We start from the raw sequence: 26,837 nt of genomic DNA, 5'->3' as shown, positions 1-26,837 counted from the left end.
GACCTTTATTTTATTCATTTATTTGCAGAGCTGAGAAACGAACCCAGTGCCTCAAACATGTGAGGCAAGTGCATTATCATTGAGCCAGAACCCCAGCCTAAGGATTGACATTTTTGTAGTATAGTAATTAGGCTGTTAGAAGATGATCAGTGAGGAGCCTGAAGGAACCGTTCCTCCCCCACCTTTGGGAGCCTGATGTTCTTCCCCAGGAAGAGAAAAAAATGATTGAAGAGAGGCAGAGAAGACCGTTGAGCAAAGACCAGGGATTTGGCTATGTGCTTTATTTTATTTTTTCAGGGCTGAGGACAGAACTCTGGGCCTTGTGCTAGGCAAGTACTCTGCCACTGAGCTAAATCCCCAACCTCTATGTGCTTTATTATTTTTTTTTAAATATACTTTTTTTTTTTTTTTTTTAGAAAGTGTGTGTGAGAGAGAGAGAGAATTTTTAAATATTTATTTATTTTTTTAGTTCTCTGGGGACACAACATCTTTGTTTTGTATGTGGTGCTAAGGATCGAACCCGGGCTGCACGCATGCCAGGCGAGCGCGCTATCGCTTGAGCCACCTCCCTAGCCCCTATGTGCTTTATTTTTTAACTTTGTTTATTTTGGTAGTGCTGGGGATTGAACCCAGGGCCTTGTGCATACAAGGCAAGCACTCTACCAACTGAGCTACAACCCCAGCCCCCCCCCTATGTGCTTTATTTTTAAGAATAATTTTTTTATGGTGTTAGGGGTTGAATCCAGGGCATCATGCTTGCTAAATGGGCACTCATACTCCCAACTCTCTACTTTGTACTTTATTTTTTAAAAACTGAAGTTATGGCAGAAGGTTGGAGCACTGAGGGCCATCTGGTGGACACTGAATTGTAAGCTAAGGAATTGGGATTTTTACTTTGAAAGCCTTTAAGAGATGGGAGGAAAATAGAAGCTGCTCTTTTGACTTACCTCTGCACCAGTAGAGGGATGTGCTATAGACCAGAAAGGCAGTCAACAAGCTTGATAGAGGACCCTGGTAGTAAATTGTGTTTTGAAGCATGTGAGATATGTGTCCTATTTATTTATTTTGGTACCAGAGTTTGACCAGTGGTGCTTAACCAGTGACCCACATCCCCAGCCCTTTTTTTATTTTAGAGACAGAGTCTTGCTGAGTTGCTTTAGGACTTGTGAAGTTGCTGAGACTAGCTTTGAATTTGGGATTTTCCTGCCTCAGCCTCCGGAGCTGCTGGGATTACATGAGTGTGTCACTGTGCCCTGCCAGATGTGTTCTATTTAGAGTCAGGGTTTAGAATTAGATTATATAGGGGGGAAATAAGTAATATGGTTTAGTTTTTTTTTTTTTTTTTAATTAAAGGTTATATACAGTATTTAATGTCGGAGACTTGACCTGCTTCCCTTCCTGATTGAATGGAATAGTTTTTTATTCTTTATTTTTTACTTGTTCTAAACAGTTATCAGTGACAATAGAATGCATTTTGACATATCATACATAAATGGAATGTAACTTCTCATTCTTCTGGTTGTACATGATGTAGAGTTACACCAGTTGTGTAATCACATATGCACATAGGGTAATAATGTACAATTCATTCTATTATTCTTACCCCTGTACTCCCTCCCTTCCCTTCACTCCCCTCTGTCTGATCCAAAGTACCTCTGTTCTTCCCTAGTCCTTCCTCCCTATTTTGTGGAGTAGTTGTTTTAAAAATAAACATTAATATTTAGCATAGATTTCTGAGGAGGTGCTGTTGGTGTTAATTCTATTCTACATTGAGAAAGCTTTTGTTTGTTTTTGTGGTGCTAGGGATCAACCCAAAGCCTTGAGTTTACTAGGCAAGCACTCTACCCCCCAGTGGGAGAACTTTTTTTAAACAGTTAAGAAAATAAGTTGGCCAGAGACTGCAGGTGAGACCATTTTGACATTAAGTCCTCTGCTGCTTCCTTAACACTACCACTTGACAGACATTTGAATTGTTTTATTTAACCCAGATTCTCTATCCTTTGTAATGTTGACTACTTTAAAAAAGTGATTGTAGGGCTGGGGTTGTAATTGCCTAGCAATCATAAAAATAAATAAAACAAAGATATTGTATACTTGGTGAAAAGGATTTTTTTTTTTTTTTTTTTTTTTTGGTGGCATTTGATTGAAACCAGGGGCTTTTCGACTGTTGAGCTGGTTCCCCAACCATTTTTAATTTTAATAGGGGTTTTGCTAAATTGCCCATGCAGACCTTGAAGTTGTGATTTTCTTCCTTACCACCCCAGAATTGCTGAGATTATGGGTATGACTGGGTTGGGACAAGGAATCTTTTTCTGTACTGGGAATTGAATCCAGGGACATTTAACTACTGAGCGACATCCCCAGCCCTTTATATTTTATTTAGATACAAGGTCTTGCTGAGTTGCTTAAGGCCTGGCTAAGATGCTGAGGCTGGCTCAGCCTCCCAAATTGCTGGGATTATAGGTGTGAACCATCATGCCTGGTTGGGACAGGAATTTTGAAGCACATCAGAGTGTTCTGGTTTAGAATGGGAGTTTTGGATTATTTGAATGCATGTTTCCAGAGTTTCACTTTGTGTCTTGATTTTATTCATTGCTGGGAAAAGAAATAATAGCCTGCAAATATTAGCTTGCTTTTTAGGGAGGGTGTTTCTCAAATGGACTTTCAAATTATAATGATTTGCAGTCATAGGATTAAAAGCAGAGTTTCCCTTTGGTAATTTGCAATGGGTTCAATATCTAGGTTTCCTCAGCCAGGACTCTGGTTGGTATCAGTAGATGCAACATTAGAATCTATTCCCTCCCCCCCCCCCCCCTTTGAATAACCTTTATAAAGGTATAGCGTACATATAGAAATGTGCGCCAGTTATAAAAGAACAGCTCAATGAGTTTTCACAAATGGCACACAAGAGCTTTATTAATCTACTTTTAGTTACTGTAACAGAATCTGAAGCTTGAGTCTTCCATTCCCTTCCTTAACCCTCAAGAAAATTATTGGTAGGTAATTTTGTTATTGCAACAGTTACTGTGTGCCAAGTCTCTCCTTTTAACTTGTTAGGGAGTAACCTTCATTTATGGATGAGAGAATTGAGGCCAAGTAAAAGACACAGTTACATTGGGGTAAAGACCTTGACATGTCACCTGCAGTACTGCTCTTTAGGTATTTTGCTTTAAACATTTACCAGTTCTGCCTTTTGTTGGGCTGTTCTTTATTGATTCTCACAACACTTTTGTGAGCTACCATGGATACAGGTTACACTGGTTTTGCTGGTAAAGAACCAAGGGCTGGGGCTGGGGTTGTGGCTCAGCAGTGGAGTGCTCGCCTAGCACGTGCGAGACCCTGCATTTGATCCTCAGCACCACATTGAAAAAAATAAATAAAGGTATTGTGTCCAACTACAACTAAAAAATAAATATATATAAGAAAAAGAACGAGGGGCTGGGGATGTGGCTCAAGCGGTAGCGCGCTCGCATGGCATGCGTGCGGCCCGGGTTCGATTCTCAGCACCACATACAAACAAAGATGTTGTGTCCACCAAGAAGTAAAAAATAAATATTGAAATTCTTAAAAAAAAAAAAAAAAGAAAAAAAGAAAAAGAACAAGATAGGTAAAGAGTTGAGTCACATGGGTAGGTAAATGGTGGACCTGAATCTTGAAATGCTCTCTACATCTTACATGCATTATAAGAACTCAGGGTTTAAAGGATTTCTGTGAAGAATCACTTAACATAAGGAATGGTTCTTAAGTGGAGAGGAAGGATTTTGCCCTTCAGAAGATGTGATCAGAATTTCAGGGTATTGAGGAGATGATCTTTCAAACTATACGTTCCTTGATTGAGAAACTACAAGTAATGAGAGTACATATTACACACGATAAATCATTGCTTTAATGCAGTAAATATAGCAGTCCTTTGTGGAGTAGGCACTCAAAACTTTATTAGTTGTGATCTATATGTATTGTACAATTCTAGTATGTTGGAGCAGTGATTAGATAAGGTGAGTTTTCAAGGAAACCAGTCAAATTATTCCAAAACCATACTATATATAATTAGTCTTATTTTAATGGTTCAGGACATACTTAAAAGATATTTTAGACTTTGTTTATCAGCATATTATTAAATAACAATTTGATATAGTGTCAGCATTTTTATTTGACTGTGTCTATTTAGAACTTTGGATTGATAATTGGGTGCCAGAATCTAATTTTCATTGGCAAATTGGAATTAAGAGAGCCAGTTGGCAAATACAGTATTGGTAAAAAATTTAGCTGGTTTAAGTAGATCTGCCTATTGAAAGATTACAAATTTTGTTCCTCTATGTTGAAGTTACGAAGTCAGGTTACTGGGATTAGTATTGAAATGTAGCAAACATGATAGGAAGTATAAGTCTATTTTATAATTGATGCAATGATTTACACATTTAAAATGTACAGTTTGATAACTGTTAGCTTGTGTGGATTCTTCTCTGAAATCAACATGAATGTATCCGTATTTTGCACAAGTATCTTCTTGCCCATTTGTAATTGCCAGTTTGTAATCCTATCCTTCCAACAACTCTTCCCTGCCCCCTTCTCCCCTACCCCTGGGCAACCCTTGATCAACTTTCTATCAGTGTACAGTGTTCTCTGGGGATGACCCTCCCATGCCTCTGGGAGGTTTGGAAGTGTCTTAAGAGACATTTTTTTTATCTTCACCTTCATGACTTAGGGTATTGAGTAGAGGCTGTAGATGCTGGTAAACATCCTGCAATGCTCCAGACAACCCTCTGCATCAAAGGAGTATCTGGCTCATAGTGTCAGTAGTGCTGAGGTTAAAAAATACTCTACAGATTAGTTTGCTATGTGATTTTTTTCATGTGTTGAATCACAGTAGTACTCTTTTCTGGGGAGTTTGGCTTCTTTGAGGATAATTACTTTTTCATCTCTAATTGCATGTAGTTTATTACTTTTTGTTATATAGATATACTACAATTTGTTTATTTACCTGTTAGATATTTGAATTTCTAGCTTGGGGATGTTAAAAATAATGCTGCTGTATTTGAGTACAAATTTGGGTATGGCTGTATGCTTTGTTTTGTCTTGGGTAAGTAGTTAATTGTGGGTGATTGGGTCTAGTTGAATATGCAATTATTTTTTAAGGTAGTACCAAACTTTGCCAAAGTGGTTATGCTATTACATTCTTACCAGTTCCTCCATATCCTTTTTATTGTTTGGTATGAATTTATTTTTTATTTAGTTTTTTGATATAGGGGATTTAACCTCTGAGCTACATCCCCAGTCCTTTTTTATTTATTTATTTTTAACTTTGAAGATAGGTCCTTGCTAAGTTGCTAAGGCTGACCTCCAACTTGCAGTCCTCCTGCCTCAACTTCCTGAGTTGCTGGGATTGCAGGCATGTACCACCATACCTGGCTTGGATGTTCTTTTTCTTTTTATTTTTTAAAATATTTTTAGTTGTAGTTGGACAGAATACATTTATTTTATTTATTTTTATGTGATGTTGAGGTTTGAACTCAGCGCCTTGCTTGTGCTAGGCGCGGGCTCTACTGCTGAGCCACAACCCTTGCCCCCCACCCCCGCATACTCTTTTTAATGTTAGCTCTTTTGACAGATGTGTAGTGGTATCTGGCTTTATTTTGCATTTCCCTAGTGACTGGTGATGTTGGATTTCTTTGCATGTGCTTATTTGCCATCCATATATCTTTGGAGAACTGTCTTCAGAACTTGTGTCCATTTTAAAAATTGTGTTTTTATTACTGAGTTTTGAGGTGTTCTTTGTATATTTTGGATATAACACCTTTGCCCAAATACTGACTTTGCAAGTATTTTCTTTTTTTTTAAATGTGCATTTTTAATTTACATTTTATATTTTTATTTTTGTACATTTTGATAAGGGTCTTATAGTTTGTGGCATGACTTATTTTAAAGGCAGATTTATCACTTTTTTAGATTTATCTATTTTAAGTTTGGTTTTGTATATGATGCTGGGGTATAGAGTATGGGTAGAACTTTATTTTTTGCAGTGTTGGGGATCAAACCCAAGGCTACAGATTCCTCACAAACCTTTTTTGGTGGGGGGCAGATGGTTTCAAGGGATTGAACTCAGGGGCACTCAATCACTGAATCATATCCCAGCCCTATTTTGTATTTTATTTAGAGACAGGGTCTTACTGAGTTGCTTAGCTCCTTGCTTTTGTTGAGGCTGGCTTTGAACTCAAAATCCTTCTGCCTCAGCCTCCCAAGCCACTGGGATTACAGGTGTGTGCCACCATGCTTGGCACAAACCTCATTTTAAATGTCTATGATACTCCAAATATTTTAGGTGTAAAGCAGTTTGTTTTTATCAATATCAAATTATAGTCTATCTAAAAATGTCATTCTAAAAGGCCTTCAAAATTAAATGTATATATTTTAGGGATAGAAATATTTTCCTCATTTTATTCTGAAGATAAGTGAGAAAATAGGATTGGACATTTAAAAATGAACTTTCCAGAATATCACTATCAATATCCTCTATATATGAACATATGTCTTGAGTGAAATTTCTTTGAGGGTCCTTTTCTTTCTGCAAAGAATACAATTGATGGTGATCATTAGATATTCAGAATGGTTAATTTTTTAAAAGCTGGAAGTGACAAGAGAGAGTTCTTATGAGGAAACTTCATGGACAGAGGAAATGATTAGCCAGAGCAGGATTTGTTTGCAGTGAGCTGCTTTCTCAGTGTTGAGCCATGTGATATGGATTAACCCTAAAAAAATACTCAGCTTCTGGTGAGATTGGGTAGTTTATTCTTAGTCATTTGTGGATCAGCAGAATGTGGGCTAGACATTTTGTTCAGTACCGTGACTATTTATTTATTTGTTTGAAATTAACAGGTGAGGAGTATGAAAACAAACTATTTCTGTGTCAATTTTTTTTTTTTTTTTTTTTTGAATACTGGAGATTGAAGTCAGGGACACTCACCACTGAGCCACATCCCCAGCCCTATTTTGTATTTGAGACAGGGTCTCACTGAGTTGCTTAGTGCCTCTCTGTTGCTGAGGCTGGCTTTGAACCTGTGATTATCCTGTGTCAGCCTCCTGAGCTACTGGGATTACAGGCATGCACCACTGCTCCTGGTTCAAAATAATTTTTTAATGTAAATCTAAGTATTTAAAAAGAAAACAATATTATTAAAACATTTTCATCCCCAGACCTTTTGGTGGACCATGGCATGTTGATTCGTCTATGTTTTATGATTTTTAACACTTATCTGCCAGGAAGGAGGAAGAAACGCTTTGGCGGATATTTTCTGTTTGGCAGACTGGTGCAGGACTTGACAGAGTAGACAGGTGGGCTTTTGTGACAGTTGTGGGTTCTCTTTGTGATGTTTAGCCACCCTAAGCAGAGATCTCTTGTGAGCTCAGGTAGACTGAGTGAAGAATTCTGTGAATTGAGGGGTCAGAATGGTTATAACATACTCCATCTGCTAGCCTGTTTGAAGAGAAGCCTGCAGATGCTGTGCTGATATAGCTCAGATCACCAAAGAGGCTGCTTTCCTTATATAGTGTTTTTTTTAAATTATTAATATGGTGCTGGTATTGAACCCATGGCTTTATGTATGCTAGGGAAGTGCTCTACCATTGAGTCAAATTCCCATCCCTGCTTTCCTTAGTTTAACCTTTTATCAAGTAGGGTATAGGTCACAGTTGTAGTATACCTTCACTGCCATACTATTTGTCACTCTTGTGTTTGCATGTGGAGGACCAGTAAAGATGATTTTGGGGACTATAAAAAATTAGCTTTAAGTACATTAAAAGAAAGTCCTTCAGGTACCATCTGGTGTTTGAATAGTGTTCTCCCTCAAGAGGAAGCCAGATCCCAGAATAAAGATCAGCCCTTTAATTAAATAAAGGTAGTTGTACAAATCATCAATACTATAGTCTTGGCGTTTTTGTTTTCTATTTTTTTTTTAATGCTAGAGCCTGTGGTTTGGAAGTCACTGGTGTTCTCACTGGTGGAAAGCCTAAGGCTCAGGAAGCAAAAAGTGCAAGAAAGACTTAGTGCCCTGAGGAACTCTCCAAAGCTGCTGCTCCCCACTTGTCAGTCTCCATATAGTTATGGGGGGCTGAATTTGAGCAGGCATCTGAGAGAACAGCTCATTTAGCTGTGATTCTATACACAATGGTTTCCAGATTGATGGCCCATGCTGTGCTTTGGAAATGTATTTTTTTTAAAAAACTTTTTTTCTTTGAAATCTGTTCATGTCCCACTCAACCAAAATTATTATTGGTAGCACTTAGAGATGAAATGTTAAAGCACGGAAGACCCATGCTTTAGTCCCAAGACAAACAGGCAAAAAGAAGGGAAGATTAACAAAGGTAAAGAGTTTTACAGGGAAAGCTAAATCAAAAAAGCATCCACCCTTCTTTGTGGAAGGTAGGATTGTTTGCACTGTCTCCTGTCTACAAGAGTTGCTCAGCTTCAGTTTCCTAGCTTCAAAGTAGTAGAGTTGAATAGAGAATGTCCCCCCCCCCCCCCTTAGGCACTTGTTCCACCACTGAGCTACACATCTTTGGTTTTGTATTAAATATACCATTTTTAACCACTGCTAAGTAAATAGTTAAGTGCGGTGTGGTGCAGCCATCAAGACTGTCTATTCAAGACTGGAGTGATAGCTCAGTGCTTGCCTAGTGCCTGTGAGGCACTGGGTTCAATCCTAGAACCACATAAACACAAAGGCGTTGAGTCCATATACCCATATACAACTAAAAAAAAAAAAGACGTCTATTCTCAGAACTTTTATCATCCCAAATTCTACACCTTAAATATGGTCACTTCCCATTCTACTAAACACCAGACCCTGGTTATCTGTTTTTACTTTCTGTCTCTATGAATCTGCTTATTCTAGTTATCTCATATAAGTAAATCATACAGTGTTTGTCCTTTTTTGTCTGGCTTATTTCACTTAACATCATGTCCTGAGGTTCATCCATGTAGCATGTATCAGAACTTAGTTCCTTTTGGAAAATTTCACTGCATGGATGTGCCACATTATGTTTATTCCATTTACCTGTTGGTGAACACTTTGGTTATGTGAATCCTTTATGTATAATGGTGCTAAGAACTTTGGTGTACATCTTGAGTTCCTGCTTTTAAATTTTGGGAAGTATGTACTTAGGAGTAGAACCACTGGGTTATGGTAATTTATTTGTCTAATTTTGAATAGTCACCAAATTGTTTTTCCTAGTGGCTGCACCATTTTATCCACCACACCCCCAGTAATGAAAGACTTTCATGAAGTGAAAATTGCTTGGGACTTTGTGCACCATCTTGTATTTCCATCCCATGGAATTTTATTAATCTTCCCTTTTGTTTCTGTCTTGGAATTAACACACCTTGGGCAGGTAGTTGGCCTTACTTTCCTGTGTTATAGCCATAGGAGCATTCATAAGCCTAGTAAAGTGCATTTTTCTGGGGAATGTTTTGTTAATAGGTGGGTTTTAAGGAACACACTACTGCAACTATCTGCCCTGTGGAACACTTTAGGTTTCAGAGTCTCAGATTCAGTATTCATTTTATGTGGAATTGTAAACCTATCAAATCAAATATTGGCTCTCACCTTGTGCTAACATAAACCCTTTGTATTTTTTCTCTTTTGAATTCAGTGAAGGAGAACGACCTACTCAGAATGAAAAGAGAAAGGAGAAAAACATAAAAAGAGGAGGCAATCGCTTTGAGCCATATGCCAATCCAACTAAAAGATACAGAGCCTTCATCACAAACATACCTTTTGATGTAAAATGGCAGTCACTTAAAGACCTGGTTAAAGAAAAAGGTAATGGTACTGGTGGTTGAGTAGGGTAAGAAGGTTGGTGTGTCATCTTCTGTGTGGCTAATTCCTTGGTTAATTTTTGTCAGTGGAAGCTGCTCTGGGAAGAGTGTGTGTTCTGTCCAAGCTTAGAGTTAACCCCACTCCACTTTTTATTGTGATCTTGCCTATGTCAAGCAGAGTGGCTTGTATGGTCCCTTGGCCCATAAATGATTTTAGTGGCTTGATATGGTTAGTAGGGCTTTGATTAGGCTTGAGGGGGGCCTTTTTGTTTTAAGGTAATTCATCGAATTCTTCATTATTTGGGGAAGATTTTTATTTTTTTATTTTTTTTTTAAGTCTGGCAGGAAGGTAGTTTGTTTAAATTTTGTGGATGTCCTCTTGGGTTCAAATTTTGGTAGCTGAAATGAATGCTGTTTAGATTCCAAACTATAAAATACTAGCTTCTGTTTTCCTGCTTTGGGAAAAATACAACAGATTGGCAGTTGGAGAGCTCAAAATAAAATATTTGCTTAGTAATATGCCTCGAAAGATGTACATTATCTGAGCTCAGGTATCCAAATTTTAGCCTAGGGATGGGAAGCAACCGAGTTCTGCTGCCACCAGGAGATCTGAGGAGGCTGCCCCAAGGTCCTCTGTCTCACCCCCATATACACGACATGTGTCCTCCTCTCCTTCACTCCTGTTCTGCTGTTGTCTTCCTTTCTTTCCTCATTCTTGGCCCTGCTGGTGGCACTGAAGACTAAAGAGATCGCTTTGCCCTGATTTAGACAAAACTGTTGGTAGAGAAAAATTTGTATGATGCCTTGAGCTCCCTTCTCCCCCCAAGGGAACCCTAGAATCAAATCACCCTTCATGGAGTCTTTTTGAAGGACTGAAAGGTATCGGTTTTCTGGAGCATTCATCATGAAGAGAGATGTGGGCTTGATTTGTCAAATGATGAACATTTCAGTGACAAAGATGCCACTTGGATAGGCCATTTGGTATGTGTATTGGTGCTCCCTGAATTAGGTTTTGAAACTCTGAATGGCCACTGCCATCATTATCCCATCACTTATTTTGACCATGACATGCAAGAAGCACTAGGCACCGTGAACCTCTCTGTATAGTCATGTGTGCTGCTCCCATGTGGTATTTCTCCAGATAATACAGATGATGGAAAAATGTTTGGTGTGAGATTTGTTTTCCTGACTTGATCAGCCAAATCATTCCTGCCAATACTCCTAGGGCAAGAGTGAAGTTTCTTTTGTCTGAAGGACGTGTCATGTGGCATCCCAGATGCAGTGTTCTTGGTTTTTGGGACTGCTGCTTCAATAGAATTTCTGTACAGTACAGTTGGGTCTTACTCGAATTAGTTCTTGGAATAACCCCAAATTTGTGTTCTTGTGATTTGGTTGAACCTCTGAATTGCTATTTCCATTGATAATAAGGTATAGTAGTTCCAAGAACCAGGAATGTGGCTTTGAAAATGCAATTGTTAGAATTTTGTAAGAGATTGCAGGCCAAATTATTTTTTCATTTTTAGGAGTGTGTGAACCAGTTTTGGGACATGATGGATAAAGTAGGTGACATTTTTACTGCTTTACCATTCAGTAATTCAGTTTTGGAAGCCTTAAAGCTGGTAGCAGCAGCAGCAGCAGCCATGACGTTTCTGGATGTAGAAGCAGTTCACCTCAATTTACTATTTTGCACTGTATTAAGTGTGGAGCCAGCCTGGTGGTTGATTTGGATACTTCCAAACTGGTTCTCATATTCTCCTGGCATACTGCTATGAATGCCTGGGCTCAGCCCTTTTCAGTGTATTTTTGGTGGTGTAATTTAGAATTACAGGTGTGCAGTAAATCCGTCATTTTTAACCAACCTTAAAATGTTCTTGTTTAGAGCTCCCCTGTATTGGTTAATTACTTAGCCATTTAATTAAATTATTAGCAGTATTGGATTGTGGGTAAAGTGATTCATAAGAGAAAGGTAACTTTATAGTAATGCTCATTTTCAGTATATGAAATCTAAAGAAATGGTGTTTACGTACATTTGACTCCTTAAGAAATGTCCTCATTCTTTCCATTATGAAATTTTAAAAATACACTTTTATTCATGTCTTTGTATACCAAAACTAAGTTTCAATAGTTATTTTAAAGCTGTTGGCAATAAGTTGTCAGATTTTGAAGACTTAACACAGGGAAAATGGCAAATAGAGGCACTTTCACCCTAAAAGAGTTAAACCACTTTTCAGTCAATAGAGTTCATTCCTGATAAAATCTTAGTCCTATTATTTTGAGAAATTAGTGAAATAAGAGCTAGAATTAGTTGTCCTCGACTTAAATTTTCTGTCATTGCAGCAGTGTCTAATTGCAGGTCTCAGAACTAAAGTAGTAGCTTTGGCAAGAGGGGAGCTTTTCTCAGGGTAATTGTGCATGAAGTTATCTTGTGTACCAATCCCTGATTCCTGATCTTTTCCTTCTTTGTTTAATTTTAGCTTTTAGATGCATTCTAGGAGATTCTGTTAATAATCTGAGATATTATGTGAGCTGGTCTTGTAAACATTTTTGTTTACAAGCTTATTTGGTGGCACTGTCTTGAAAAATCAGCATTGCCGATTTTAAAGGGAAAATGTGTCAGAGCTTTTTTGTCTTGAGCCAGGCTGCTGTTTTGTTCAAACCCCCTTCTGTCCTAGCAGTCAGAGATGTAGGTTAGATACTGTTTTTGTGATTGCTCTTGCTCTAAGCACCTGCTTCCTGCCTTCCCCTTCCTGCTGCAGGTGTCCTGATGAAACAAAGGGGAGATTTCTATTGTCTTTTCTTTGGACCATGCATATATATTTTTTTAGTTTTAGGTGGACACAATATCCTTATTTTTTATTTTTGTGTGGTGCTGAAAATCGAACCCAGAACCTCATGCATGCTAGGCGAGCGCGCTACCACTTGAGCCACATCTACAGCCCCCATGTGTATTTTTAACGAAGATATTGTGGAACAAATGGCTGCTGTGAACACTGGAGTTGCTGGATTGAAAAAGAATTGAGAACCAACCAGTGTTATATGAAATTTGAATTGGAGTTTGCCAGACTATCTTTGAAAGTGCCTTTAACAGTCCACAGCTACCCAGTTACATCATGACTGATAATGGAATACATGACTTAAAGCATTTAACCATAAGGACTGGGCAGAAAACAATCAAGATTTCCGAGAGCAAAAAATGATCTAAGGCACCTTAAACTTAATGTTAAGTTAGTGGGATCCTTTGTGGATAAAGGAAGGCCCAAGTCTGGGCTGCTTGTTTTCGTGTCCTAACCAGAGAGCCTCTAGGTGGGGCAACTGCATCTCAAGTAGTGCTGAGCTGCACCAACCCTGAGTAAATACAGAGCCCAGTATGAGGAAGAAAGGAAGGTCAATGATGTAGTTTACTTTCAGATCAATCCCAAGTTTAGCAGCAGTCAATTTAACTTATGTAAGCAAAGATTTCTTTAAGCACTTAATCCTTCTGTTATTACGTACTGCATCACTTTAAGTAAATTTCAGATTCTAGCTGACAATAAAACTGAGGCCCAGAGGGCAAATGTAGTCTAATAGAAAGCCTCCACTGGCTCCTAAAGGTAATCTGCTTTTTTAGGTCTATGAGGCAGAACTTCATTTTCAGTTTAAATAAAATCCTTACCCAGTCTACATGCTTCTTCATATTTTCCTTTGTTGGAAATTCAGCCTGCACTTCAGAAAGGCCCATTATGCTAAAGCATTCATTTGTATGAATACTGAAGTTGATATCCAGCAGCGCAGCCTGTGTGGCTTACTTTGATCTTAGGCCTAGTTAGAGGTCATACTCTTCTGTTATTACCATAAATTGGGAACAAGTATGGGCTTAGTCATCTTCTGACTTACAATAAGTCAAGAAGTAATTGTGTAGGATAATTATTTTGCTATGTTTCAGATTCTTTGTTATATCAAAGAAAAGCTTTTCAAAATAAAATGTGCATTTTATTCTCACTTAGTATGACTACATGAGAGTTGTCCACTATTAAGGAAAGGAAGTTTGACAACATGCCTCTGCCTTGGAGATCAGGGTACAACTTAGTGATAGAGTAGGTGCTTAGTATGTATGAGGCTGTGGGCTTTATCACTAACACCAAGTAAAACAAAGATGGAGAAGGCCTTACCACATATATGAATTCTCTTCAGTGAAGTTTTTGGCCTCTGTATTTCTTCTATTATTTATCTCTTTCAGATTTGAGCAATAAATGGGAGCACAAAAACAAATGCTCATTATGATAAAAATTTGTACAAGAGTGAATCACAGTAGTAGAGTTCATTTTGGGTTGCTCATCTACGATGCATCTCATTTTGGGGGCAGTACTTTTATAAACCCATTTAAATGTTGGTTAAAATGGTTTATTGGGACATTTTTTAATGAAGGTAGAGGTTGACATTTGGCGATAAAATTTTGTCTTAGTATTTTCATTTAGATGTTTTGGTGTTTGCAGTTGCAATTGAATTTGTCTCAGCAGCCTATTCTCAACTATCATGGATTCCATCCATATTCAGAAGGGGAGGGGAACAGCAGTTTCCTCTTTTATAACTTCAAGTTCCACTTCTGTGAGATTGGTGCTACTACCTGTCTGTGTGATCTGCTCTGAATGGTTCACTCTTTTAAAACTTCATGTCATGGAATGGACCAGACTATGCCTTTAAATTCTTGTGGATAGTTGTATTAAAGGAGTCTTTTGAGTATTGTAGAGCTAAAAGACAAGTGGTCTTTTAAAGGCTTCATGATTATCTTCCTGTAGGGGGAAGTATGATTTGGAAACAATTACAGATCCCAAAAAGCTGAACTGATGAAGTCTCTCAGGGTAGGGATTGGAATGTTATGAATTTGGAACATGGTTATTACTACTGATGTTCAAGGACAGTACGACTCATGCTGGAGCCACAGCTGTACCATATGGAGGAAAAAAAGTAAATTTAAAGTAAATTTTTAGTGCAAAGGATTAAAAGTTCGGTGTGTGCTATCACTGCAATGTTAAGTGGAAAAAGTTGTAATTTCTAAACCTGGTATTTTGTTAAAATGATTGACTGTGGGAAAAAGTTTGGTTTGGACTTGCTTGTTTTCTAGGTTGTAATAACAACTTTTTGATAAAAGTGTCTTTATGGACACAGGCTGGGAACTTCAAGTGCAGCAGTATTTGAGTTCTGATAACATGGTTACAGATGTCTTGAATTAGATGTTGTGATTTTTATTTTTTTTTATTTTTAAAGGTTATTAGGTGGTAGTCTTAGCTGGTAGGAAATAAACCTAGGGTATCTCTTTACTGTTTTGACACTACTTTGCATTTTCATCAAAGTGGAAGCAAGGGCTCTTGGTCCTTGAATGACTGCTACTGTTGAAACAGATGGCTAACATGGCCTCAGGAATGGCCACACCATTTTTGGAACTGCTTTACTTATAAGTTTAAAATAAAGCCAGGATATAGGACTATCCTTTGGCTGTGATCAGTTTTTAGTTGCCCATTGGAGTATAAACTCCAAAAGTTAACTATACTGGTCCCACCTATTTTTTCATTTCTTTGCACTGATTCACCTTCCTTTTTTGTGCAAAGTGCTAGTTTTATAGTATTTCAGGAAAGGACAAGGAAAGAGGCTGTAGACTTAAACTTTGAACATTGCCACCTTGCCTTAAACCATGTTGCAAATCCATAAGTAAATATGCCCTTCAAAATGTTAATTTTATTTTTGAAATAATTTTGCTTTTCAATAAAATATTTCCTTGCTATAGTAATGTGAAATCTTTTATAATTTTAATGTCCTTTGAACAAAGGAGTTGGAATAGTCTGGACCTTTCAAGGGCACTGAGTGGGTTAATTTTACCCTTGTACTGCTAAATGAACTGAAGTGAATTGGAGAATGCTTTAACATCAAAAATCCTTAAGAAAAGATTTCTGAGAGCAAAAGCCCTTTCTTAACTTTGAAGAGCCTGCTTAGAGATTGTTTCTCCAAGTTAAAGCTTTAGATTTGTTTTTGTGTGCCATCTTTAAGTTTAGCAGCCATTTTGGTGGTTTTCTTGATGGATTCTAATATCTGGTCATGGTGGTCATGAATTGGCAATCCAAACCTTGAGGAAAATCTGCCGAAACTTTTGAAATGCTTTGATCTTTTACCCTTTGTGTAGCTTAGAATCATGAATCTGTTTAACTGTTTAGTTGCCAACTGAGCCCTAAATTTGAATTTGTGTCCTTTCATTGGGAGGTTTAGAAAGCAGCAAGATTAAAGCCTGACTTAATTCACTGAAGAGAATCCAGATGCTGCTCTTATTTTATGAAGAGAATCCAGATGCTGCTCTTTATTTGACGATTGTATAGTCTAAATTGTGGAGTCTAGCGTTGTGTATAGGACCAGCTACAGAATTGGTGGGGCCCGATGCAAAATGAAAATGAGAGGCCTCTTGTTAACAAATTAATTATCTCATGGTAGCTCTGAACATATTAAAACAAGCACAGGTCTCTATGATTACACAGGTTGCCACTTATGAAGCTGACCTTGGGGCTGTGTGTGTGTGTGTCTTTGAGCGTCCTTGTATATACAGCATTTGAGCTCAGTGCAGTGGCATTGCAACCTGTGGATTGTTTATCTGCTTTCACTAGTAAGAGTGTATGTATAAAACTTCCTCTCTCCCCCAAAAAAGTTAATCATGCAGACTTCTTTCCTATAGATTTGGATTGCCTCTAGTCATGAATGAGTATTCCAGGAAGGGAAATAGATAATTGAAATCTGTGGAAGTAGCTTGTTTGTGGTGGGAGGAAAATCAAGGACATATTGTTAATGAGTTTTCACCTACTTTTACTGCACACCTGTAATGCCTAGTTTGGTGGCTTAGAGAATATGGAGTGTTTCTGGGCTTTCTTATAAGGCAGAGGCTCCATACAAGGTTGCTGATGATTGTTCTAAATTCCCATTGTTTTCTTGGCTTTTCTCCCTTGGTTTATGTGTCGTCTGGAAACTGATTTGTAGTTGGTGAGGTAACATACGTGGAGCTCTTAATGGACGCTGAAGGAAAGTCAAGGGTAAGTGTCTGAGAGAATTTCTTCTGTGGATTTACTACATGACAAATGTAATTGTATGGTGGCGTGGACTCGAATGAAATCAGGAAGGCAGTGAGTGCTCATGTTATAGTAGCTATGTTTGATTTTGCCAATACTCCAGTTGGGTGGGAGGGGGTTTGCAAATGGGAGTCCTGTCCCGCTTTTCCAAATGGCTGGCCAAAGAGCTTTTTGGTATTCTGTTTGGATGCCCAATTTGGATAACTGGGGACCAATAGCAGCATTGTCTCTTTGTTAACAGAGGAATTGGCTGTGTGTGAATTATGCATGGAATTTTAGCGGTGGTATAATTAATGTAAAACGTGTGTTCTTGTCTAGAAAATGTTATTCTTGGTTGTTTGCTGAATTTGAAAGTTGTGTGAACCAAAGATTCCGAAAAGTTGCCTTTGTGCCAGTAAATTGTAAACCAAATACTATAAACCTGAACGTTCCAAATTGGCCTAGTTTAATGAGAACATAAACTATTTTCTGTTGTGCAATAGAATGGCTTAGAATAATCAAAAGGACGGGCTTAATTTATGGAAGGGACGGATTTAGTAGGAGTATGATAAGGAATTGATTGAGTATAGAGGGAAGCAGATCTAAAGTTTGTGTGATTTCTTGGAGAACCTGAATTTAGGTCTGCTCATTATAACTTCAGCAACTATAGTGCAATGCTGGTAATGTGTAGGAAAAGGAAATATTAAGGAGCTTTTAATAAGGAAGGCTAATAGGCAAGGCATTTCTGTCAGCTTCCCCTTAGACAGGTTAATTAAAAAAAAACTAACTTTGTTACATAAATCATATTTTAAAATTTGTCTATAACTGTCATTGATATTTACTATTTCTTTTTTTTTTTTCTTCGCCTTTCCTTGCTCTTCTGACTGATCTGTGGCTTCATCCAAAGGGATGTGCGTAAGTATTGTCTAGTTACTTATTGGCATTAGATCCTTCCAAGTTGTAGGACTGGTTTCACTTATTTCCTTTTGACTCTTTGTAGCGTTGTTGAATTCAAGATGGAAGAGAGTATGAAAAAAGCTGCTGAAGTTCTAAACAAGCATAGTCTGAGTGGAAGACCACTGAAAGTCAAAGAAGTAAGCTCTTCCTTTTCCTTTCTTTCTTTGTGCTGGGCATGGAACCCAGGGCCCGGTGCTTGCTAGGCAAGTGCTCTACCACTTGAGCTACATACACCTCCAGCCAAAAGTAAGCTCTTGATAAGCTGTGGATACCACGTGTAATTTTTGAGTGTCCTGTTCAGAGTGAGAATACAAGAGTAGTCCTTGACTGCATGTTATAGTGCAGACCAACCTGTTGTTATAATAAAGAGAGTTAATCACAGCTTCAGCCATCACTCTTATAAGAACTTTGGAATAGCAGCCAAGCATATCCCAAGTGGCCTAAGCTGACTGCTTTCCTTTGGTGGGGTTGTCTTGGGAACACTCCAACTTAGTCTTGTTTTTTCAATTGGGCTCGTGTAAGAGACTTTTACATCTGTGTTGTATCTTACATCTATCATCTATCTATTACATCTATCATTCTGAATGCTGTTATACAGCATTCTTCTCCTGCTTCTCCTTTTCTTTCTTCTCTTGCATGTATGGCACCAGAGGTGGAACCCAGGGCCTTGTGCATACTAGGCAGGGGCACTACCACTAAGCATTACCCCTAAATTGCCCTTTCTTTTTTTGTTTTTCTTTTTTCCTTTTTATTTTCATTTTTCTTTGTTTCTTTGTTGGGGATTGATCCCAGGGTTGCTTTACCACTGAGCTACATCCTAGTTTTTGTTTTTCTTTTTTTTTTTTTGAGATAGGACTCAGTTTCTCAGGCTGGCCTTCAACTTGAAAGCCTCCTGCTTCAGGCTCCCATGTAGCTGGGATTACAGGTGTGCACCACCACACCTGGCTCCCTTTCTTCTTTTTCTTTTCCCTTTTTAAAGTGAGCTTGTCATTATTCAAATCCTCTTTTGTGTCTTACTTTACTAAATATCTTTCTTTTTTCCTCTAGGAAGAGGTATATTTCGTTGGTGATTAAATCACCCCATGACTTCTTTTTGCCTCTTGGGAAGGAGGAGCAGCAGTACATTAAGAACTTAGGGAGGAAAGCATGGTTGGGTTTTTTTAAGGTCTTTTGTATGTTGATGGTGGAACATAACACAGAGAATTAAAAAACTGTGTCCATATCAATACTTCATAAATCTGATCTGGGTGCTATCAATATGGTTTAAACTTTACATCGCCTAAAGCACTTGAGAGGTTGGGCACCTGGGGATATAGAACTGTACTTTTCAAACTTTTTTTGGGAAAAAAAAATCATTGATAGATTTTACAGAAATTACACACACCCCAAGGAATTAATTAGTAAGAGTCAATCATAATAAGCCCATGAAGATCTTCCTGCAGTCTGGAAGTTCTGCATCAGGTCAGCTGATCATGTCATTTCTGTCTTTTGTTTTTTATTTAGTTAATTTGAAAGCAGTATTTTCAGTACTGAATTTTGTGCCTTTCTTCCTCTCTCGTTTCCTTAGCTGGAACACTTTATTTAGTTCATTTTAATTTCTTGTTAGTAGGTTTGAGAAATGAATTCCAGCAGCTTTTTAATCTCTTTTGGCAGTCTCAGTTATGGTGCAATCGTCAATGGTTCTAATCGTCACTGGGTTGGTTCAGTGTAACACTTCTGTGCTTGTTTCAGGATCCTGATGGTGAACATGCCAGGAGAGCAATGCAAAAGGTGATGGCTACGACTGGTGGGATGGGTATGGGACCAGGTGGCCCAGGAATGATTAATATCCCACCCAGTATCCTAAATAATCCTAACATCCCAAATGAGATTATCCATGCATTACAGGCTGGAAGACTTGGAAGCACAGTATTTGTAGCAAATGTAAGTATATGCATATGTTGTCTAGAGTAGAAAGTGTACAGAATTTTATGAACTCAATCTTCCTACTTTATTTAAAAACCAGTGTTGGGGGTTGGACTTTGTACCTTAGTGACCATTGTGTTAAGTCACCAGCTGGACCATGGTCCCATTGGGGCTGAGCTTGCTTAGGTTTGCAGGTGTTTACAAAAGTGGCAGCTGGGTCTGCATTCTTGTTGGATTTCCTTTGTGCAGTTTTCAGTGCAGGGAAGGAGTGAGCGGAGACAGTATACTAACACCTGCCTCTTTGTGTCATGTCTGGGGTGAACAGCGATACCTTTGTCATCTGCAAGGAAAAGTATTAGAAAAAAGTGGATTGTGGGTGGTGGGCAGTGGTCAGCCTTTCTGGGGGGAGGGTTAATGTTCAGAAAATAAGTGTTACTTTGGAAAGTATGAGGGAACTTAGGCTATTCCTCCCAAGAAAAGAGATAGTAAATAGCATAGTTAAGGCCAGGCTTTGTAATCCTGTTTGAAAAATGGCCAATGCAATCGATTAGTTTTTGTGATATTGTCTGATGCTTGTTTTCAACTAAAGCATTTCTCATTCATGTAGTAAAAAATGTTCCTTTTTAAGATGTTTATATTGAGGTTTTAACTACCCCCTTCTCTTGATTAGCTGGATTATAAAGTTGGCTGGAAGAAACTGAAGGAAGTTTTTAGTATGGCTGGTGTGGTGGTTCGAGCAGACATTCTGGAGGATAAAGATGGGAAAAGTCGTGGAATAGGCACTGTGACATTTGAACAGTCCATCGAAGCTGTGCAAGCTATATGTATCCTTCTGCAGGAATTCAGCTTATGGTGAACAGGGTGGCCACAGTACTGTTAGGCAGTAAATTATAGTTTTGTGTAAAGAAGAGATAACTGTGTTCATATTTTTCTGTATAACTAGAGGGAATGTATTACTGTGAAATTTTGAAAGTTTTCAGGCTGAATTGGTTCCATAGTGTGTGGATAGAAGAGGAGGTTAGAATGTAAACTGTGTCTGTGAATTTTTTTTTTTCTAATGTTTGCTTCTTAGAGGAATCTGGGTTTGAATGGAGATGCCCAGAAAATACACCTCTAGAGAGAAAATGGGGTTTCTATTTATACATAATGTGCTTATAGGACCTTGTCTCTTCAGTGGATAGACATCATTTTGGAAGAGAAACTTCTTCCGGACTCTGGGCTCACCCTAGAGTTACATTTTTTTTTTTTTTTTTTTTTTAAAGTAAGCAAGCATTTCTTTTTTTTTTTTTTTAAAGAGAGAGAGGAGGGAGGGAGAGAGAGAGAGAGAGAATTTTTTAATATTTATTTTTTAGTTTTCAGTGGACACAACATCTTTGTTTGTATGTGGTGCTGAGGATCGAACCCAGGCCGCACGCATGCCAGGCGAGCGCACTACAGCTTGAGCCACATCCCCAGCCCTAGAGTTACATTTTTAAAAATCAAGACAGTAAGTGCCACAGATGATTGCAGTCATTAAACTCAGGCAAGACTGTCACTGAGTATCTCACCCAAAAACCATGGTACTTCAGAAAGGTAGTTCATCTGGCCCATTGGATCCGTATAGAAAACTGGGATGCGGCTGCTTACGAGGAACTTTGGTAAAAAGTGTAAGGTTTTGAATGAAGCTTCGCACCTAAGGAGTGAGCCGAAGCTTTAAATTCTTCTTCCCTCAAGCTTTCTTTGTTTCTCTTATGCTTACTGTAGAAGCAAATGCTGAAACATAATTAAGAATTGAAATTGCTTGTAAATTCACCACTTAGATCAGTAGCAGTGTAGTATTTTTTCTTTTGTATTTCTCTTTGTTGTGCAGCTTTACGATTGTAAGAAGTAGCCTTAATTTTAACATCAGCTATGTTTAACGGCCAACTGCTCTTTGATAGACCAATGCACGTCAAAATGGTAAGTTAATAAAATCTTTCTCTAACAATATACTTATTTAAATCTAGTGAAAATGTGGCATTGAGTGTGCATACAATCCCTGTACTAAACAACAGATTAATTTAAATTTAACAGGGTATATAGTATGTTAAACACATTTATTACAGACAAAAACCCTTTGCTCATGCAGCTCTTGTTTCTAGGTTTTTCTTCTTTCCATAGTTGGCTGTTATTGGCATGTTCAGGAAGTCAGTTGAGTATGCTGAGTGAGCAAGTGATCATTTTCAAAGAATGGTTATATATGTGGATTCCTAGTTTTCAAAGTATAATGTTTGATTAACATTGTATTTGTGAACATAATTGACTTTGATTCAGACACTTTTTTTTTTCTTGAGAATTTTAATATTTACTTTTTAGTTTTCGGCGGACACAACATCTTTGTTTTGTATGTGGTGCTGAGGATTGAACCCAGGTCACAAGCATGCCAGGAGAGCGCACTACTGCTTGAGCCACATCCTCAGCCCTGATTCAGACAGCTTTTAAAGATCTGTTGGAGTATTTAAGTCCTAATAAACATTAGCCCTGCTGTGGCAGTGCCAAAGATAATAGTTTATACAAACATGACCAGAATGTGCTGAGGGCAATCTAGTTTAGGACTCAACAGGAAGAAGATAAGGAACTGTAAAACAAAGTTTTAGTTTCTTTAAACGTTTACTTTAGTTTTTTGAATAGATAATGGATTCATAGACTCAAAGGTCAAAAGGCATGAAAAGATTGTGTGAGAGTTTCACTTGTATTTCTTGCCCAGGGGCCTGGTCACCCCATCCCTACCTCTAATAATACACTTGTGTGTTTTTACCACACAAAGTGACAGGCAAGCTCCCATGTGTCTTTCCACCCTTGCATAGTATTTCATGGCATAAATAAACATACCATAATTTATTTATCCAGTTCTGTGACAACACAAATTGTTTCCTCTTTTGCTGTTGTAAACAGTACTTCAGTGTGTACTGAGATATATTAATTTTTCTCTCTTTCAGGATGAAAGAGCCTTACCAAAGGGAGACTTTTTCCCTCCTGAACGTCCACAGCAACTTCCCCGTAAGTATTTCAGTTATACTAATCAGAAAACTATGCTACAGTTACACTTGAACTTGTCAGTTTAGTCTGGAGCTCTCTTGACCAGTTCTTTTCTATAGATTTTTCAGAGTGAGATATGAGCAGAAAATTCACACCCTAAGAAGGGGTTATTAGGATGATTTTTGTGGTAAGGCAGGCTGCCAAGATGTAAAAGACAAATGTAGTGGGCATTTTGAAAGTGTCCCGCGCAGAATCTGCAAAGGGAATTAAAGCCAGGTTGTACTGAGGGTCAAAATACATTGGTTGGTATTTTTACCCAAAATACCATATGGCCCAGCAGTTGTCTAAAAAAAGTCAGGATGTGACCTGTTAGATGATATATATATAAGTGAAATATAGTAAATTTATATGTTGAAACATTTGTCATAAAAAGGAAGGGAATACTAATAAGAGCATGGATGAATTTTTATTGCATCTATAGGAAACGTATAGAATAGCAAATTCCATGAAGGCAGGAAGTATATTAGTGGTGCTGGGGAGGATTAAGTGAGGAGTGATTCTTACTGGGGATGGAGTTTCTTTTGGAATGATGAAAATGTTTTGAAATTAAATGACAGCCATGGTTGCATAGCTCTGAATATGCCCCAAATCCTTGAATTCTATAGGTGTAAAGATAACCAACCATGTAATTTTTATGAAGAATTAAAAAGTAATTGGCTGTTTGCAACATCTAGGTGAAAATCTGTTTTGTGACAAGGAAGGCAAGTGATTGGGTGTGGTTGAGTGGTGCTTATCAGCATGGTGTTCTAACAAGTGGGAGTCTGAGCACTGACTTAGTGGGAGTGAGGGTCTGTGGCAGCATGAGATCTTGGGGAGTTGGTGGTACAGGCAGGGATAGCCTATGGCAAGAAGGTTGGTGGTAGGTATGAGACCTGTGTGCTATGCTAGGGAGGACAGCAATCCCACAGGTGGACAGGGGGCTGTCTGTCTAGAAGGAGAGTCAGTGAGCACTGCTGGTCTGCAGCAGTAGCTCTAGCCACAGTCCTTTCTGATGGAGATTGAATAGGAGCTTAAATAGAGCACCAGCTCTCAATAGTGGAGCATAATACACTTTTGTGTGTGGGGTTGGGGGCTACTGGGGATTGAACCCGGAGACTGGCTACCACTGAGGTACATCCCCAACTCTTTTTATTTTGAGACAGGGTCTCCCTAAATTGCTAAGGCAGGACTTGAACTTGGAGATCCTCCTGCCTCAGCCTCTAGAGTTGCTGCACCACTACAGCCAGCTAGAGGTAGATCTTGAGCAAAGTTGGTGGCTTAAAGAACAGGAGATTAGGACTGGGGATGTACCTCTCTGATACTTGCCTAGGAGGCCCTGGGCTACCACACACACACACACACACACACACACACGCATAAAATGTTAACCAATAAAGAATAGGAGATTAGGGTTGGGGGTATACTCAGTGGTAGTGTGCCGAGCATGTGTGAGGCCCTGAGGTCCGTCCCTAGTACCAAAAGTAAATAGGATATTGGCTTAATCTGTTGAAAGGCACCGTTATTTAGAGAGGGACAACATTTCCGTGTCTCAACACACCCACTTGCAAGTAAATGATCACTTGCCGTGCTTCTGTTGACTTTTGTGCCTGGAGGAGGAGGAAGATGAACAGGCACAGTGGGCCATAGGGAGCCCATTATTCCTGGCTCTTGGTCTCTAAGCACAGTTCAGATGGTCAGCTTCAAAGCCTAATTGCTTTGGGAATAAATAAACTTGGTGATTTCTTGCTGTTGTTGCTATGCAATTAAAAACAAGGATGTTAATCAGATTAAATGCCTGGGAACTTGTGGGAGGTGTTTTTTTTTCCCCCTCAATCTCAGTTTAAGCCTCAGACTGTGGTTATGCAGTGCATTATATAGGTATCAGTTCTTTTGACTGTTTCCATAGATCACTCTCTATTCTTTGTATCCTTGTTTGTGCTTGTGGGGCATGGAGCTGAGGGTAGATTGCATATCGAGTTCGGAAGCTTAGTTGGCAGGGAGATAAGTTTCTTGAATATACTAGCTTCATTGTTATTAAACTACCCAGGTTCATAGTGTGGCACAGTGTGTAAATTGGTTTTCTCATGAGAGTTCTTTGGGCTGCCAGGTCAGGAGGCAAGTGTTGGCACCAATATTTGTGCTTCTTGCCACCTGATTTCTTGAGTTACTTTTTAAATTAAATTTTTGGTATTGGGGATTGAACGTGGGGCACATGCATGCTCTATCACTGAGCTACATTCCTAGCCTTTTTATTTTATTTTGAGACAGTGCCTTGCTAAGTTGCCTAGATTGGTCTCAGACTTGTGGTCCTCCTTCCTCAGTCCCCAAGTAACTGAGATTACAGGAGTACCCCACTGCACGTAGTTTTGAGTCACTTTTTTTGATGAAACTTTTCTCAACTCATGGTGTAGGCAAACAAATAGGTGCTCAAGATTCTTACTGTATATTGTTAATTGCTCCTGGCAGCTTTGAAGTAAAATTGATTTTTTTTTTAGCTGCTTTTGTCATGTAGTACACACCATATACTCTAATCTGATCACATGTAAATAGCTGTGTCTTAATAAAGGGCAGTACTTGCTAGTCATATTGGTGTACACTTGAAACCCCAGCAATTCATGGAGCTGAGGCAGTAGGATCACAAGTTCTGGGCCAGCCTGGAACTTAGCAAGAATCTGTCTCAAAAAAAAAAAAATGGATAAAAAGGCTGGAGGGTATGTAGCCCAGTGGTGGAGCATTCCTAGGTTCAGTTACCAGTACTGCAAAATAAAAGGGAGTGTACCAGTATTGAAATTTGAATCAACTATTGAATTTGCTTGGGATCAGGGGAGGGAACAGGGCAGCTATAACACACAGACTCTTGTCTTTGAGGGTCAAGTTCTGCTAAGAAGGGTAATGTATGCTTCTGACTTTCTTTTTTCCTTCCAGATGGACTTGGTGGTATTGGCATGGGGTTAGGACCAGGAGGGCAGCCTATTGATGCCAATCACCTGAACAAAGGCATTGGAATGGGAAACATAGGGCCGGCAGGTGAGAATTACAGTGTACCTTGATTGGGGATTTTGGGGGGAAAGTTAAAATTATTGAAGTTAATTATTTGGATAAGTATTTCGAATGGAATAAAGATTTAATCAGGACAAGATTCCCTCGTTGTTATATCTAAGCTTTTTTTAAAAATATTTTGTAGTTATACATGGACACAATATCTTTATTTTATTAATTTTTATGTGGTGCTGAGGATCGAACTCAGTGCCTCACATGTGCAAGGCAGGCGCTCTGCCACTGAGCCACAACTCCAGCCCCTCTAAGCTTTGTTTTGATAAGTAATATTGATAAGCAGTGTTTTTTTTTTTTAAATGAGTTGAATCCTTTTTTTAAAAAAGCGATTTTAATTTTCATACCCTTTCATTTTATCCTCATAATGACTTTCTGAGCTGAGATAGTTATGCCATTTGATAAAAGGAGGCAAGTCAGAGAGTTAATTGGTCTTGCCCAAGGTCACACTGTCAATGACAGACTGCATTTCTCCTGACAATGGGACCATAGCACTGCTTTGAAACCCTGTTAAGTTTGATACCAAACCATCCTGGGCTCTCTCGCCTGATGTTGGGATGGCATCTTCTAGAAGTAGGAACACTGAGAGATGCAAGAAGGTGTGGAGGGCTTTCCTGTATAACATAGCTGTCACAGGTCACAAGGAAGGATGAATGTTTATTTTTTTTTTTCCAAACACAATACCTTTATTTGTTATTTGTTTATGTGGTGCTGGGGATCGAACCCAGTACTTCACACATGCTAGGCAAGCGCTCTACCACTGAGCCACAACTCCAGCCCTAAACATTTATCTTTGTTCAAGAAGACAGGGAACAGCTAATGAATTGTAAAAGCTTGGACTTGTAGAATAAACTTAAACTTTGCTGAATAGCATTTTTATTTTGGTACAAGGCATTTCTTTATGCTTTTAAGGAATATTTCATTTTTATAACCCCAGACTTCAGTTTTTCTTTTTTTCTTTTTTAAATTTAAATTGTGATACAGGTGCCTCATCACCATCATTTTTTCATATCCCT

The 26,837-nt window shown here is 38.5% G+C and overlaps 1 protein-coding gene and 1 non-coding gene across 8 annotated transcripts in view; one reads left to right on the top strand and one right to left on the bottom strand.

The window, feature by feature from the left end:
• Positions 1-26,837, top strand: part of Hnrnpm (heterogeneous nuclear ribonucleoprotein M) — a 230,330-nt gene that overhangs the window by 188,865 nt on the left and 14,628 nt on the right. For 2 of the 7 annotated variants that reach the window (XM_058579154.1, XM_058579155.1), the window contains exons 2-7: positions 17,874-17,966; positions 19,561-19,752; positions 20,405-20,558; positions 21,623-21,672; positions 22,692-22,752; positions 25,696-25,797. In XM_058579154.1, the coding sequence (XP_058435137.1) occupies positions 17,889-17,966; positions 19,561-19,752; positions 20,405-20,558; positions 21,623-21,672; positions 22,692-22,752; positions 25,696-25,797 (637 nt within the window). In that variant the 5' untranslated portion in view covers positions 17,874-17,888. Of the gene's footprint in view, positions 1-9,645; positions 9,816-16,804; positions 16,858-17,653; positions 17,788-17,872; positions 17,967-19,560; positions 19,753-20,404; positions 20,559-21,622; positions 21,673-22,691; positions 22,753-25,695; positions 25,798-26,837 lie in introns of those variants that run through there. The other 5 variants (XM_046443819.2, XM_046443814.2, XM_058579159.1 and 2 more) reach the window with 5 other exon arrangements.
• Positions 609-681, bottom strand: Trnat-ugu (transfer RNA threonine (anticodon UGU)). The gene has a single exon. It is a non-coding gene; the product is annotated as a tRNA-Thr (tRNA).

This window comes from Marmota monax, unplaced genomic scaffold (genome assembly GCF_021218885.2).
Source record: "Marmota monax isolate L192 unplaced genomic scaffold, Marmota_monax_Labrador192_F-V1.1 WCK01_AAM20220418_F8-fsc00102, whole genome shotgun sequence".
Lineage (NCBI taxonomy): Eukaryota > Metazoa > Chordata > Mammalia > Rodentia > Sciuridae > Marmota > Marmota monax.
The sequence above is the reverse complement of the archived record's forward strand: the minus strand, read 5'-3'. Positions and strand labels throughout refer to the sequence as shown.